The following is a 17,249-nucleotide window of genomic DNA, read 5'->3' on the forward strand; positions in this document are numbered from 1 at the left end:
CTGAACCCTTCAGGCGCAATCCGCGCAGTACGGACGGATAACCCGCAGCTGGGGAGCCCAACGCGACCAGGAACCGCAGCCAGAGCCGGAGCCCGTACGGCGAAGGGGTGGGGCTTCGACGCAGGGAGGTGGAGTCATCGTATCGCCTTTCTGGTAAGCTTGAACCTCTGCTCTTGCCGTAGTGCCTGAAACCGGAAGCTCTCCTTAAGCTTGTTCTGGATTTCCGGGCGAGAGCCGGCCGCTTGGGTACCATGTGCGGACTGCTGTGAAGACCGGTTACTCTGTACGCGCCTCCCGCAGTGATTGCTGGTGAGCAGGAGCTGTAGGGGAGTAGACGATATACCAGCGGAGGGGGAGGTGACCGCGGGTTTTCGAGTGTCGCGGAATCAGGGCTGAAAAAGCGGTAGCGCGGCCCCAAGAGCTTTAACTGTGGTGTCTACACCTTGGAGTCTGAGAGCCAACGGGGCAGGCGGTGTGTGTCCGGGACAGCGCTGAGTGCGAGGAAAGTTACTTGTATGTGAGGCATTAGGGGCTTGTAGTTAACCCACTCTGTAGTTTTTCCTGGAGACTTCTCACGGTGGCTTTGTTTCCTAGCCTGTGTTTCTAGGAATCCGCCGGCGTGAGAGATGACGTCCCTGGCCCAGCAACTCCAGCGCCTCGCCCTCCCTCAGAGTGACCGCAGTCTGTTATCGAGAGATGAAGTTGCTTCTTTGTTGTTTGACCCCAAGGAAGCGGCCACCGTCGACAGGGACACCGCCTTCGCGATCGGTGAGTTACCCGTTAACTAAGAAAAGCTCTGAAGCATTTGTTTTGTAGATGTTGGTGTATCGTTTTTTCTTCTGACTCTTCCTCTTTCTTAGCAGTTTCTAAGAACAGTTTCTGTTCAGGGGTAGAGAATAACAAATAACTATGTGCTAGATGCTTGAAATGTATGTAGGTAGCGGCTTCCTGAATTTCACAGGTTGAAGAAACAAGGAGGTTGACTAATGGGTAAAGTGAAGAACCGCTGAAAAAAGTCTGGAGGCAGTGACGGGGTTCCAGGAGGAATCCTCCTAATCCCTAGGAGGACTGGCCTAGTTACTGAGAGGTGTTTGCTTGTTTTTAAAGGAGTGGCTTCTGCCCTGCAGAACTTTCCTGTTTTTAGTGAGGGAGATAGGATTTATTTTTTATGTTGAAAATTAGAAATCTATGTTTGGGACTATATTACAATTATACCTGCTAAAAGAATACAGAGATTTTGGGGGTAAGTGAAATTGTAAAGGGAGGTAAGATGAGTTTGCTTGCAGATAATTGTTAAATCAGCTGGCCTTTTCCTAGGATGCACTGGCCTGGAAGAGCTACTGGGGATCGACCCTTCCTTTGAGCAGTTTGAGGCACCGTTGTTCAGCCAGCTAGCAAAAACACTGGAGCGCAGCGTTCAGACCAAAGCAGTGAACAAACAGTTGGATGAAAACATTTCATTATTTCTTATTCACTTGTCTCCTTACTTCCTACTGAAGCCAGCACAGAAGTGTCTGGAGTGGTTGATTCACAGGTAACAAATAAAATTACAGAAATAATTATGAGGTAACAGCTTTGATCTTTTAAAAAAAAAAAGTATTGAGAGCACTTAAACATTTTAAAGCTGAGAAATTAGATATATTAAGAGATTAACACCATGTCTGTTGGATAAGATAAGCATGTCTCCGTTAAACTCACTTTTTTTTTTTTTTTTTTTTTAAACTCACTTCTTTTGATAGAACTAGAACTCCTGGAGATCTTGAGTTAGTAGGCCAACTTCAGGGGCACCTGCATGGCTCAGTCATTGATTGTCTGCCTTCAGCTGGGGTCACGATCCCCGGATCCTGAGATTGAACCCCACATTAGGCTCCCTGCTCCACGGGGAGCCTGCTTCTCCCTCTCCTTTTGCTTGCTGCTCCGCCTGTTTGTGCTCCTTCTCGCTAATTAAAAAAAAAAAAAAAGAAAGAAAAGAAAATAGGCCAACTTCATTTGTTGTAAGGAGCTCATGTTACTTCGCCGTTACAAATTATTACTGTATATTTGGAGCAAAGGTGTTCTTAACTACTTTGTTGCTGAAATAACAAAACCAATGCTTGGAGAAGAGGAAACTAGTATCCTCTAAAATACTGTAACTTAAGAAAAATAATAATAGATAATGTGTATTGAACATTTTTGTACAAGGTGCTGTGGTAAGCACTTTGCGTGCACTCAGTGCTTAGAGCATTCCTATGGAAAGATAGTTGTGCTGTCCCCATTTTACAATATACAGAGTTGAGGTATAGTTAAGTTACCTATGTCATGTAACTAGTAAGCTGAGACACAAAATTGTTTCTAGGGTTTAATCTTTTATCCACTCTGGAAATTGTCTTGGTAAGTATACTCAGTTTATATTCCCACTTTATTTCCATCACATAACAGCTTAGACAGTTTTGTTTATTCTGCCATGTGTTATATGTTTTATTTGTTAATTTGTTTATTTAATTCTATTTATTTGACAGAGAGACAGCAAGAGAGGGAACACAAGTAGGGGAAGCAGGCTTCCCATTGAGCAGGGAGTCAGGGCTTGATCCCAGAAACCTGGGATCACAACCTGAGCCGAAGGCAGACGCTTAACAACTGAGCCACCCAGGTGCCCCGTGTAATATGTTTTAAAAGTAGAAAGACCTGCATGTCATTAATTGGAGACATGGGGATAAAGCGATTTCCCTTCTGAAAGCAGTTGAGTCATTGGGAAAACATAAGTTTTACCTGGGTCTTCTGATTATCAGAACATTAGAGTCATCAGATGTAAAACAGTAAGTCTGTAATATTTTCCTCTTTCTTCTAGCATTTAATCTCCCCTCTCCAATAGATCATTAGTGTAAAGAATACTTGTATTTGTGTAACTTATTTACTAAGCAAACATTAAGTTCGATACAAGATGAGTAGGCCGCCCTTGGTTATTGTTTTAAAATAAAGGTGTAGGCAAAGATTGGGGCGTGTTGTGCTACCTGAGGTAGAGAGAAGCTTCATGGAGAAGGTAGCATCTTTGCTAGTAAGTTTATAGAGTTTAGATAGACATGAGGGATCACTTCGCTGGGAGAATTAGGAAAAGCATTCTGAAAAAGGAGGTATTTGAGCTAGGTCTTCAAGGCTAGAAAGGATTTAATGTATCTGATGTAATTAATGAATCACTTATTATGGTAGAGGAGCCAGTACATAGTTCTGTGAAGTTCAGGGACAAATTATGTATGGTTGTAATTTAACAGGTTTTTTTTTAATTCAAAGAAAGTAATGTGATTTTCATCAGTCTTCTGGTTTTAGAATTCTGATAATTAGGGAAGCTGAGGAAGCTGTGGAAGGTGAACTTTAGAGCATGGAAAGGAGCCAAGCTTTGCTGCCTAGTTGACCAGTTGCTTTTCTGTTGGTTTGACCACAGTGATCACATGGTTTTATTAATTTAATAATAGGTTTAAAAAAAAAGCTGAAAGTGAATGGCATGTAAATTTTGGTATTGAATATTAAAAATACTACTGCGTAAGAGTTGACCAAATCCTGCAAAATAGAGAGTTACCATTTAATGCCCTTTATCTTATAGCTATGTGCTTGTTTACACTGATATTTATTCTTAGTAGTTTTAATTCATTGATAAACAATTTGGACATGTAAGGAAATATGTGCTTGTAAGTTTTGTGTCAGTTTGAATTGTTTGCTTTTCTCCCCCCAGGTTCCATATCCATCTTTATAATCAGGATAGCCTCATTGCTTGTGTTCTACCATACCATGAGACAAGAATATTTGTACGGGTTATACAGCTCCTAAAAATTAATAATCCAAAACACAAATGGTTTTGGTTGTCACCAGTTAAGGTATGATTATTGAATGACACATGTTTTACTGAATATTGAGCGTGGCAATTCAGGCTAGGAGGAGGACAAATGGGGACAAAAGTAGACTAACAGGGGCGCCTGGGTGGCTCAGTGGGTTAAAGCCTCTGCCTTCGGCTCAGGTCATGATTCCAGGGTCCTGGGATCGAGTCCCGCATCAGGCTCTCTGCTCAGCAGGGAGCCTGCTTCCCCCCTCTCTCTGACTGCCTCTCTGCCTACTTGTGATCTCTGTCTGTCAAATAAATAAATAAAATCTTTAAAAAAAAAAAAAAAAAAAAAAAAAAAGTAGACTAACAAACTGTAGGACCATGGAAAAAGTTAACCTTATGCATGATATGAGGTCAGTGATCAGAAATACAGTTTAAGAGTTTGAATGTAAAGCACTTGAACTAGAGGGTGTTGAAGAAGAGAAAGCCAAGCATGATAAAGCTTATCACATTACTTCCTCTGCTAATAACATGAAGACCATTTTTGCCCCTACTCTACACACAGACAGTGATGCTCTCTAGACACAGTTGTTTCAGGTATGCAAACCCCACTCACTATTAAAGTTCATTTTAGATTCTCCTTTCTTTGATTTATTCAGTATTTATTAAGCACCCAGTACATGCCATGCATGATGCTAATAAGCAGTACATGCCATGCATGATGCTAATAAGTTTAAGTTTTCTGTGTTTGTTGTCTATTTCTGTTACTAGTGTTGTTGTAAAGTGGAGAGAGCCTGTCACATTGGCTGAAAAAAACGAATCTAACTAGGGGAGGTATTAAGAATCTGGAGAATACAGGGGCGCCTGGGTGGCTCAGTAGGTTAAAGCCTCTGCCTTTGGCTCAGGTCGTGATCCCAGAGTCCTGGGATCGAGCCCTGCATTGGACTCTCTGCTCAGCGGGGAGCCTGCTTCTACCTCTCTCTCTGCCTGCCTCTCTGTCTGCTTGTGATTTCTGTCTGTCAAATAAATAAAGAAAATCTTTAAAAAAAAAAAAGAATCTGGAGAATACAGACAGGTAAATACATAATCAAAATGCAAAACATAAGTAGGCAGTATTCGCTGAGTGTCTGCACCTTTGCTGCTCACCTGGATTTCTAAACTTTGCACAGTTTTATATGTTAATCTCCTATCTACCACAAGCTGTATGGAGAGACTGTATATTTTGTATTTATGAACCGAACCAGTAGGAAGTTGTTACTATGGTAGGTACTTTAAAAAATAATCGTTGATGGATGTCCTTAACAATAGTTGGTTCTTTCTGTCTGTAACAGCAACATGGAGTGCCCTTAGCTAGGGGAACTTTGATTACCCACTGCTACAAAGATCTTGGATTCATGGATTTCATTTGTAGTCTGGTGACAAAATCTGTGAAGGTGAGTAGTATCTTGTTTCATGACTATATAGTTCCATTAAAAGGTTGCTTGTTTGGATTGGGGAAAGCCTGCTAAGGCATTTCCTAATTACTGTACTTTGAAGAAGTTCCTTTTAAGTGAAAGAGCATGAGCAGTTTGATCAGTCTTGCATCACTAAAGGTGTTTTCCTACAAAAACTATTCTGTTTCCTGCCAAATTCTCTTTATAGTGACTGTTTAAATAAAGAAATGGTCTAAAAATGTCAGGATTGTTCATTCTTGTCATATTTAATTGAACTGTTGCATTTGTGTATTTAATGTATGTGGTAAAAATAAACATGTCAGCCTGAAGTAGTTGAGGAGAGCTGTAAATATTCTTACACTTTTATCTAATTGGGCTTCCACTTTTATATGTGCTTTGTGTTTTTTTGTTCTAGGTGTTTGCTGAGTATCCTGGGAGTTCAGCTCAGTTGAGGGTGCTCTTAACTTTTTATGCTTCTACCATAGTGTCTGCTCTAGTGACTGCTGAGGACAAATTGGATAATATAGTTGCCAAGCTGTTTCCATACATCCAAAAGGTTGGTCTTGCTCATATGTAAAGTAGATTATTTTGTACTTGAAGGAATTTCCTGGCTTTTAAAAATTTCACTTGACCATAAATATTTTAAAATTGGTCGTTGGTAAGATTTAATTTTTTGATTAAAAAAAAATTGACTTGTCTTAAAAAGTAACCAAAGTGGGATCTTAATAAGGGTTCCTTAAGAATTAATGTTGGCTATTTGGCCCTGCCGCTGTCTTCCAGATCTGGTTTTTTAGCAGTCATGTTAATTCACTGGAAAAGGAATGGATTTAAAAATCTCATCAAGGCATAGGCTCTTTTATTCTTTTTGCAATGACTGACTTATACTTCTCAATGTTTCTTCTTCTCAAGTGCCTTGTTGCCTATCACCCTTCCAAATCCCTCATGGATTTACTGCTTTCACTTCCTACCGGTGTCCCAAAATTATTACCTTTAATCAGACACTGTTTTGTTTCTGAAGTCTCCTTTACAGTGGTGGGTGTTTGCCTTTAGAAGAGCCTGTTGCCTGGCCCCTGTTATCATAAATAGTGGATGTTTGAGTTGGGATACCTTCTGAGATCCCTCCCTTCATCCAGGAGACTTATCTCTATGTGCTCAGGAAAGGAGGTTGATTTCTGAGGAGTGGTTGACTCTGTTTGTGTTAGGTAGTATTAATCTCTAATTTATGGCATTTTCAATTTGTCAAGGTAAAGTGACATTTTAAGTAGAATTCAATGCTATAGTTTATAATTTTTCCTTGTATCTTAAAAATTATTTAGGGATTGAAATCATCTTTACCAGATTACAGAGCTGCCACATATATGATAATATGTCAGATTTCTGTGAAAGTGACAATGGAAGATACCTTCGTTAATTCGTTGGCCTCACAGATCATCAAAACACTGACCAAAATTCCCTCTTTGATCAAGGATGGATTAGGTTGCTTGATAGTGCTCATGCAGAGACAGAAGCCAGAGAGCCTTGGAAAGAAGTATGTACAATTGAATTGAAAAATGATAGTAATTAAAGGAGAAAGAAGTTATTTTGAATAATTCTTTCAAAGATAAATTTTATACTGGGTTGTTTTTCTTTAAATTGCCGTATATTTGACTTCTGAAGTTAACATGTACTTATTTCTCAAAGGCCATTTCCTCACTTGTGCAATATTCCTGATCTCATTACAATACTTCATGGGATTTCTGAAATATATGACATCAGTCCTCTTCTGCGTTACATGCTTCCCCATCTGGTTGTCTCCATTGTTAATCATGTTTCAGGTATGTGGTTTTACATTTTGTGTTGAGAAACTTAGTGTCTAAGATCTGACTCTCTTAAAATAGGAATAACATTCATGTTATTATCTTTAAGATATTTAAAGGTTCTAATTGTTCTGTGTCATTTATTGTTCTGTGTAAATTATTCTTATGTGAAAAACATTTGAGGTGGGGAGTAGGTTGGTTGACGGGAGAGCCTTCCTTGTTCATTGAAGGATATACTCAGAATTCTGTTTTTGTTTTTTAATGTGTGTTGTGTTTTGTTTTTTACCAATCTGTACGTGAAGACGACTATGGAATTATTTTAAAATGATTAATGTATGTTGCCAAGTAAAACTTTCCTTTCTCATTTAGATATTTAATGAACTTCAGTGACTCATTTATAATAAATACTCAGTTGCCAAAAAAGTTTTTCTCCTTTGAGTCTTTGACCATAGACCAAGAAAATCTCATACATAAAAATCCAAATTTTAAAAAAGCCTTTAAAGTAATTAAAAGTGATTATTTCCGGGGCACCTGGGTGGCTCAGTTGGTTGGGCGACTGCCTTCAGCTCAGGTCATGATCCCAGAGTCGTGGGATCGAGTCCCACATCAGGCTCCCAGCTCTATGGGAAGTCTGCTTCTCCCTCTGACCTCCCCTCTCATGCTCTCTCACTCTGTCTCTCTCTCAAATAAATAAATAAAATTAAATTTAAAAAAAAAAAAAAAGTGATTATTTCCATTGTGTGCTTTTTATCCTTCAATAAATACAGAAAGACAAGAAGAAATGCTTGGTCCTATTACCACTTAGGCTAAGAAAGACATACTAAGAAAGACATCTCTAAATTATGGCAGTCTGTTGAAAATTAAGTTTGCTTACCCAGATCTTGGTTTACATATGTGTTTCAGAAACATGACTAACATGTATAAAAGTATATTTTCCTATTTTGGTGGTGATGAGTAATGTCCCAATCTTTGAAGGCCAGCATCTGATTCATAATACATCTATGGTCAGTCTGGAATATTAGATGACAGCTCTTGGTTCAGTAAGGTGTATCAAGATGATGATTGAGCTTATTTTCAGAGCTTTAAGACCTAGGCTTGGGTCCCAACTTCAGCCCCTTCTAATATGACCTGGAATGACTGTTTTTTGGACTTCTGTTTTAGTAAGATAGGCATGAAAAACTTGTTAAAAATAAAGAGAATTTCAGGTAAAGCATAAGTGAGGGTAATGTATACAAAAATGTAAAAATATATAAATGGCTAAATAGGTAAAATACACTTTTATAAACAGGTAAAAAGCTGGTTTCAGATGAATATGGTTTAAAGTTATTCCTATAGGAGGGTTTTCTGCTGTAAATAAATTTAATAATGTAAGTGCAAAAAACTTTTCCCAATCAATTTTAATTTATGTTGTACACTAAAGGAGAAGAAACCGAAGGGATGGATGGTCAAATCTACAGGAGACATTTAGAAGCTATACTTACAAATATTTCACTGAAGAACAACTTAGACCATTTGTTGGCTAGGTAAGAAGGTATTATTTCTGACATGCTTTTGATTTGTATTTTTGTGGTTTTGTATACTTTTTAGAATTGCCTAGCTGTTTTCCAGTATGTCTTTATGATGTGCTTCTTGATTTGCTAGTATCATTTCACTAATTAAAAGTACTTTAGTGCAATAATGGTGACACTAGAAGGAAAAAGTAATTTTTCTGTAGTGCTTATGTGTGATCATGGAAAGTTAATAGTTAAGCTAAATTTGGGTTATAGCTACATGTAACTAGTGACTGTTTAGAGTTTCCTATTAATAAATGATCAAAATGGGCGCCTGGGTGGCTCAGTGGGTTGAGCCCCTGCCTTCGGCTCAGGTTGTGATCTCAGGGGTCCTGGGATCGAGTCCTGTGTCGGGCTCTCTGCTCGGCGGGGAGCCTGCTTCCCTCCCTCTCTTCCTCTCTCTGCCTGCCTCTCTGCCTACTTGTGATCTCTCTCTGTCAAATAAATCAATAAAATCTTTTTAAAAAATAAAAATAAAACAAAAATAAATGATCAAAATGCCTGAAGCAATACCTCACAGTTGGCATTTAGTAAATATCAATTAGAAACTTAATACTGAGGGTTGGTGTGAAGTGAGGATTATTTCTTATTTTTCTGTAAAGATAGTTGTTTCCCATTTTCTTTTTCTACTTAAAGGGCAACTTGATATAAATGCAAAGAATGTAGGCATTGCATTCAGACATGGGCTTGAATCCTGCCTCTCTCATTTCCAGGAGAGTAGAGTAGTAAGTTCTGAAAGTTAGACTGCCTGGATCTGGTTTTGCTGTTGTGTAACATTGGCTTGTCTGCTGGTGTGTGTCATTCGTGCCCCTTGCTCACACAGTTGTCTTATGAATTACATGATAGTATACATGGGAAGTACTGTGGAGAGTTTGGCCCCCGGATCAGACGGGTTGAAAATACACAGTAGGGCTCACTAAGTGTTGGCCATGGTGCTTCTCCTCCTTCGATCGCAGGCAAATTACAAGAATTCTTAGCCCTGGTTTTTGTCTAAAGTAAGAATGACTTCCACCTTGTGGAAGTGTGGCAGATAATATCTCTAAAGCATCTAGAACATAATGGGTACTCAGTAAATAGCTCTCATGTCTGCTGGTACTTGTTTTGCAGCCTTCTTTTTGAAGAGTATATTTCATATAGTTCACAGGAAGAAATCGATCCTGATAAAGTATCTTTGCTTAATGAACAGTTTCTTCCACTTATCAGACTTCTAGAAAGCAAGTAAGTTGTGTGTTTGTGCTGTTCTCTGATGTGCGCCTCTTGATTTATAAAAAGATTCACAGGTCACGTTGAAAGAAAGTGAATGAATTCTAAAGAGGCTGTCCTTTTTTTCCCCCTTGAGGAAGAGGTGAGGGATTTAGGTATATTTGAAATTTGACTTTCATATAGGGAATAGGGGCTATGTGGAGACTATAGAGAGTATAATTTTTTTTTACAGAGAGACTTTGTTGCAAGAGCCATAGTTACAAACTTGATTAACATCACTGGATTTTACGTATACCATTTTATGTATACCATTTATTAAAATTATAAGTAACCAGTAATTTTTGAAGTTTTATTTTTTTTTTATGTGTAAGGTGCATGTGGTCAGTAACTTTACCAAGAATAATTAACTCATTACTTTCTTCCTAGATATCCCAGAACATTAGATGTTGTACTAGAGGAACGCCTAAAAGAAATTACAGATCTAAAAAAACAAGAACTTTTTCATCAGTTTATCTCTCTTTCCACAAGTGGAGGAAAGTATCAGGTAAGTTTTTTTTTTTTTTTCCCAGAGAAATTACTACAATTATGGGTATATTTGTGTGGTTCTTTGAAGAGCTCTGGAAGGAAGTTTGCTGCTTCATGCCTTTCTTTGGAAAATTTTATGGACAGGTGAGATTTAATACAATTTACCTAGTTCCCTGAAGTAAGGCGTGAGGCGGGGGTTGAATCATTGGAAAAGGCACAGTAATTTAAATAACTGAAGGGATATGTATTTCAGGAAGAGTATTGTTTGGAAATGTTACAAATGATCATCAGCAATCACTGAAAGGTGGCTTCACTTAGTTTCCAGCATGTTCTTATTTTTGTCCCATATCTGTACTTTCCAGTGCAATACCCACTAGCTGTATATGGCTATTTAAGTCATTGATTTAGAAAAAGGGAGGTAGATTTTAATTTCATGAGCATGTTAGAACTTAGAAATCTCCGGTTGAGTCACCCTAAATCTTTCTACTAAAAGTTAGGCAGTTCTTACAGTTAGCCTTGAAAATAAATATGAAGAAAAACTTGATTGTTTTTTTTTCTCTTCCAATAATTAGACTTTCATCTTTAATGTCATTTCATTTCCAAATCTTAGAATGATAGATTTCCTTCTTAGTCTGATTACATAAGTGAAGTAAGTTGTCATAAATCTGTCACTGTTGTATCATTTAGATGAATTGCTTTCTGTCTTCAGTGACCAATTTTTTAAATTTCTATTTTCATTTAGGTGCTACTACAATGATTTATTTTAGGTACTTCTCAGTCTGGAGTCAGATCTACATAAAGAATGCAAAGTTACTTCATAGAATTGCTTCACTAAATAAACCTACCCATAGACATGAGGGTACTCAAAATCACATTAACAATATACATTTTGTTCATCTATTGTAACTCATACCCTGTTCTAGAGACAAAGATTTTACTTTATTTCATGGTGTCTGAAGTTAGATGGTTGTTATCAAATATGTTGGGCATTTTGGGATGGTTTTCTCTAGTTTTTATTCTTGATCAGATGCTGTTCATATTTAATGGTGAAATAATTTGGTGATTGTGATGAATCCTATAGTTTCTAGCAGATTCCGATACCTCCTTGATGCTCAGTCTGAATCATCCACTTGCTCCTGTGAGACTTCTGGCCACTAATCATCTGAAAAATATGAAAACATCAGAGGTTTGTATCAAATAGCTTCATTTGTGATATTTTTATCCTTATGGTGAACAGTGTCATTCTAGAATAAGAAATTGAAGTTACCAACTATAATATTGTGTAATTACAGACATAAGATGAATAAAGTAGAGAAGAGTGTACAGGACAAAGATTTAGGACCATACATGCCAGCAGGCAGCACTTTTAACTTGCATATGCTCTAATAACAAATGTCTTCACATGTTTCCACGTTGCAGATTATTATTTAGCTTAGTGTATTTCAGACTAGAATTTCTAGATTATTTACAGAGGCTCACAAATTATCTGAGAATGTTTTAGTTTTGAAATTTGACTTTGGTAGTCTCAAGTTCAACATGAGTGTATTTGGGGACATGGGAATGAGAGCTTTTGGGACACCGTTCATGATCTCAGTACCTGCAGTTGTATTTGTGTTTCACATTTTGGTGACTGAGAGAAGTAAGTACAAAGGCTGACTTACTTTGTAAGTAATGTCTTTATACCAAAATGGTATTTTAGAAGACTTTGTAATGATTCAAATGAAGCAGTATTTTTCAGACGTCAGCCATTCAAACAATACCGTCACGATTTTTGCTTTGTTTGCTTACTGTTGATACTATGTTCTTAAAATTTTTCTCCCACTTTTAAATGGACTCATTTTTACATAGCCATCAAATCATGGGTTTGAAGAGCTAATTGGTATAGATATTTTAGTGTAGTTACTATAATTGAAATGGGAGTGTTCATCGCTGTGATATCTGAAATCCTCTTGTATATGTACTACTATTAGCATATTTGGAAAATTTCTGGAATAAAAAAAGTGGTCCTAGAGTTGTTTCCCCATGGCATGTAGTAATACAAACATGCGGAACTCAAACTTGTGTCATGGTTGGTAGATCCAGATTCATGTCACAAGTAGAATTTAATTTTAGCTAATCATAATTACCCTAATAAATACATTTCAATTTGAGTTTTATTGGTTTTATAGGGTTTTTAAATATTGGACTTCAAATTTTTTGTTTTATATTTTTGAGTTATTTAATTTTAAAATGATCTGTAAATAATAAAAGTATTAGGATCTGTGAGACTGTTTCTTTAAAAATGGTTGATGTAGTATTCAGTTTTATAATCTATTGATTTTGATTCATTTCTGATCTGGCATAAGGTTATGTTTCACAAACGGCTGATAAGTATGTGCTATTGATTTTCTTTTTTTTTTTTTTAATTAAACTACTGAATTCTGGTCTTTGTTTTGATGGGAAGATTCCAGTGTCTAGAATGAAAAAGGGATTCCTGGAAGCTCCTAATACTCCTGAAGCTGTTCTCAGCCTTCTTTTACTCTTAATCCCTACCTCCCCTGTCCTTTTCTGGATCTGGTTAGATTTTCAGTAAAAGGCACTGTATACATCTGCCTTTTAGGTTCAAGTATTATCATTATAGTTACTGTCTTTCTCTGTATGCTTTGATTTCACTTTCCCTTCTCCATCAGTGACAGAACATAGATCCTATTCTAGAATTTCAGATTGGGATATTTGGCTACTTGTTAGCTCGAGAGAAAATTTTGGTAACATTTGGTACATGAGATTTGAACTTCAGTTTTGTGAGTTCTAGGGATTTGGGTTTTATCTCCCAACAGAGAGCCCTGTTACTTTTTTAAAACATTATAAAAAATGCCACCTACAGGTAGGGATATATTTAGGTTGGCTTGTAGTCTTACTTTTCTGTTACTTTGAATGATTATATGCTTTATTTTTTTTTGTTAAGAAAAATAGGATCTCTTTTGACAGACTGGCAACTAGCTTCTCAGCAGATGTCCTTATCCTTATAAAAATCTTGATAATGATAGCTAACTTTTAACAGTACTTACATTGTGTAAGGCCTTGTTCTATGCACTGACAGGTATTGTTTCATTTTGTGGCAGTCCTTTGAGATAGGTGATATTATTAGCTGTCTTTGATAGATGAGAACAGTGAGACCTGGAAAGGTTAAGTAACTTGCTACAGGTCACACAGTTGGTAAGTGGTCGAGCTAGGATTTAAACCAGACGTTCTGGTTCTTTAGTCTATGCACTCTTGATATCTGGGCTCTTGTTTAACAAGATGAACTTCTTTTTTTTTTTTTTTTTAATGTATTTATTTGTTAGAGAGCGAGCAAGCACAGGCAGACAGAGTGGTAGGCAGAGGCAGAGGCAGAGGGAGAAGCAGGCTCCCCGCCGAGCAAGGAGCCCGATGTGGGACGCGATCCCAGGACGCTGGGATCATGACCTGAGCCAAAGGCAGAGGCTTAACCAACTGAGCCACCCAGGCGTCCCATAACAAGATGAACTTCTTTTTTTTTTTTTTTTTTTAAAGATTTTATTTATTTGACAGAGAGAGAGAGGGAGAGATGACAAGTAGGAAGAGAGGCAAGCAGAGAGAGGAGGAAGCAGGCTCCCCACTGAGCAGAGAGCCCGATGTGGGGCTCGATCCCAGGACCCTGGGACCGTGACCTGAGCCGAAGGCAGAGGCTTTAACCTGCTGAGCCACCCAGGCGCCCCCAAGATGAACTTCTTAATGCAAAAATTACATTTGGATTATACATATTCTATGGTTTTTCAGTAGAAACTGGGAAAAGTTTGTGCCAAATAATTACTCATCTAAAAAGACCCTTTAGAGATTATCAAGTTCAGTGCAAGTATGCTTAGAGTGTTTGAGTTTGTGTCTAGGGTAGAGCCTTTATTTCTTGACTGATAATGAGTGCTTTTCATAAAACTCTTTCTTTTTAGTGTAAACTCTTAGGAGGCTTTAGCAACAACCAAATTTATGTATTTTTTCTCTTGCTTAGGAGAGTGTTGATGAGTCTTTCATAAAAGAAGCTGTTTTAACCCGATTAGGTGATGATAGCATAGATGTTGTTTTGTCAGCTATAAATGCATTTAAGGTGAGTGAATTTGTTTGTTGAAATACACAATTTGTAAGTATTTTCTTTTCGTTCCCAGGTGATTCTCTGCTCTAGGCAGGAACATATTTGGAAATTATTCCTTCATTGGGAATATGTTCTCCTGAGAGCATAGACTTAAGCCTGATTAAGGAAAGCTCATGGGAAAAACTAGACTGCAGAGTTTTATGTATATGGAAGTTCTTCAAGAGGGAAACGTGCTTTGTGAATTTTTATCAATAGTAAATACCGTGGGATCATGGAAGATTGTCTCTTAAATGCCACTTTTGAGAAACTGTTCTCATAAAGCTTTGAAATTATATGAGGACTGTTGGGAGATAAATTCTTTATAATTCATTATTTTTTTAAAGTTCATTTAACAAGCACCATATGTATCTGAAGCAAGTGAAAATTTACCTATGTATGTTTCTTTAGATTTTCAAACAATATTTTAGTTCAGAAGTGACGGTTTCAAATCTTCTCAACCTCTTTCGAAGAGCAGAACTTTCAAAAAATAGGGAATGGTATGTATTCATTTCTCCTGTTTTGAATTGACAGAATTCTACATCAGTTTCAATTCTTTTTTTTTTTTAAAGATTTTATTTATTTATTTGACAGGCAGAGATCACAAGTAGACAGAGAGGCAGACAGAGAGAGAGGAAGGGAAGCAGGCTCCCCAGACGTGGGGCTCCATCCCAGGACCCTGAGATCATGACCTGAGCCGAAGGCAGAGGCTTTAACCCACTGAGCCACCCAGGCGCCCCCAAAAAACAGACTCTTAACTACAGAGAACAAACAGATGGTTACCAGAGGGGAAGGGCTGGAATATGGGTTAAAGAAGTAGTAGTTGAATTTTCTGTTTTATGTAATTCTATTTGATTTTATAAGGATAGTATATTACTTTATAATTAAAAGTGAACATATTAAAATAAGCTCAGAGGCACATGGTCACCTTCTGTAGTGTTTGATGCGCTTTAGTTAGTTCATTTTTTGCATCTAAGCTTTTCGCACTGAAAAAAATGACCTAAGCTCCTGGGGGGAGGAAAGCATGTCTTACAGATTTGTGTATCTGTCATATTTAGTTCTTAGCACATAGTATGTGTTTAGATATTTTTTTAACCTATGAGTGAATCCTTCATTTCTAGTGGAGTTGAGATACATTGTGAGATACATATTTTATGTTATAGATAACCTAGTGATTTCTCAAAAAAAAAAAAAAAATTTGATAGAGTTAGCAGTTTACTGTCCTAAATAGCTCCCTATTAGCATGGATTTTGAGTGATTGTCTAGGTCTCTCTGAATAACGTGTTTGGTGAGGAGATCAGGATAGTGTCAGTTGAGTGGGAACAATGTAATAATTTTTTTTTTTTTCCTGAATTTAAGTTTCTAATGGGTCCCTCAACCAAATGTGTTTGTGTTTCAGGTACAAGGTACTTGAGGTAGCAGCAGACATATTAATTAAGGAAGAGATACTGAGTGAAAATGATCCATTGTCAAATCAGGTAATGGTGCATCTGCTGCCATTTATGATTATTGTCAATGATGATATGGAATCTGCTGATACAAAGATCGCTATATATTTATCGAAATCCGGAATTTGCTCTCTGCACCCTGTATTAAGAGGCTGGAAAGAAGGTAAGAAATTTGGTTGCCTTTGGAGGTGGGGGGGACCAAAAACACTTTAAATACTTTTTAAAAAGAGGGGCATCTGAGTGGCCCCGGGGGTTAAGCCTCTGCCTTCAGCTCAGGTCATGATCTTAGGGTCCTGGGATCGAATTCCACGTCGGGCTCTCTGCTCAGCAGGGAGCCTGCTTTCCCTTCTCTCTCTGCCTGCAGCTCTGCCTACTTGTGATCTCTCTCTCTGTCAAATAAAAATCTTTTAAAAATAAATAAATAAATACTTTAAAAAGAAAAGTACAATTAAAAGTTGGTTCTAATCATTATTCAAATCATGTTTGCTATAATCTTGTCAGCAAGATTTTTTAAGAATTTTTGCCAAGGTCAAAAACCTATGGTTGACTCTTGAACAGCATAGGGTTGAATGACATGAATTCACTTAAATGCAGGTATTTTTTGATAAATATAATACTCTAAATACATTTTCTTTTCTTTATGATTATTTAAATGCTACTATTTTTTTTTCTGTACTACAGTATTATAAGAATACGGTATATGACACATATAACATTAAAGGTGTGTTAACTGTTATGTGAAGGCTTCTGGTCCATAGTAGGCTATTAGTAGTTAAGTTTTTGAGGATATATGCAGATTTTCTCCTGTGTTAGAGAGGGGCATTGGCAACCCTGTTCCTCACGTTTTTCGATAGTCAACGACAGTGAAAATGAAGCTGACCCAGAGATAGATTCAGAATTGGATAAAAGGAAAAATACAGAGCAAACCTTCATAGGAAAACTGAAACTTTTGCCTAAATTTCTTACTCTACAGAATTCTTGAGGCAAGTATTGGTGATACAAGGGTCCTCTGTGTTCGTGTTTTTTTTTTAACAGTTCTTGAAAATGTGATTAAAAGCACAGAGTCAGGAAAACTAATTGGTGTAGCAAATCAGAAGATGATTGCATTATTGGCTGACAATATAAGTTCAGGGGATCCTTCTTCAATGTTAAAGATGGTATGTATGCTGTCAAAGACCACCTCTGGACTTCCTAAAATTTTATTAGGTTCTCAGTGTTTGGTTTACTAGATTTTTAAAAATAACTTTTGCATTTTTTACTACTTTGTTATGCTTTAGACATGTATAGTGTTACACAGTATGTTCTGCAGAGTGTTTGAAATCTTCTACATTTTATATAATTTTTTGTGGTTTTACATTGGACTATAAGAATAGTGTGTACT

At 37.3% G+C, this 17,249-nt stretch overlaps 1 protein-coding gene across 1 annotated transcript in view; it reads left to right on the forward strand.

Moving 5' to 3' along the window:
• Positions 1-217: 217 nt before the first annotated feature.
• Positions 218-17,249, forward strand: part of HEATR1 (HEAT repeat containing 1) — a 50,270-nt gene continuing 33,238 nt past the window's right edge. The window contains exons 1-16 of the mRNA XM_080823604.1: positions 218-309; positions 595-768; positions 1,318-1,534; positions 3,707-3,848; positions 5,125-5,226; positions 5,642-5,782; positions 6,543-6,754; positions 6,907-7,040; positions 8,443-8,545; positions 9,680-9,790; positions 10,202-10,319; positions 11,382-11,486; positions 14,304-14,399; positions 14,832-14,920; positions 15,820-16,031; positions 16,904-17,025. Coding sequence (XP_080679730.1) covers positions 627-768; positions 1,318-1,534; positions 3,707-3,848; positions 5,125-5,226; positions 5,642-5,782; positions 6,543-6,754; positions 6,907-7,040; positions 8,443-8,545; positions 9,680-9,790; positions 10,202-10,319; positions 11,382-11,486; positions 14,304-14,399; positions 14,832-14,920; positions 15,820-16,031; positions 16,904-17,025 — 2,046 coding nt within the window. The 5' untranslated portion in view covers positions 218-309; positions 595-626. The remainder of the gene's footprint in view (positions 310-594; positions 769-1,317; positions 1,535-3,706; positions 3,849-5,124; positions 5,227-5,641; positions 5,783-6,542; positions 6,755-6,906; positions 7,041-8,442; positions 8,546-9,679; positions 9,791-10,201; positions 10,320-11,381; positions 11,487-14,303; positions 14,400-14,831; positions 14,921-15,819; positions 16,032-16,903; positions 17,026-17,249) is intronic.

This window comes from Martes martes, assembly GCF_963455335.1.
Source record: "Martes martes genome assembly, chromosome: 14".
Classification (NCBI taxonomy): Eukaryota; Metazoa; Chordata; class Mammalia; order Carnivora; family Mustelidae; genus Martes; species Martes martes.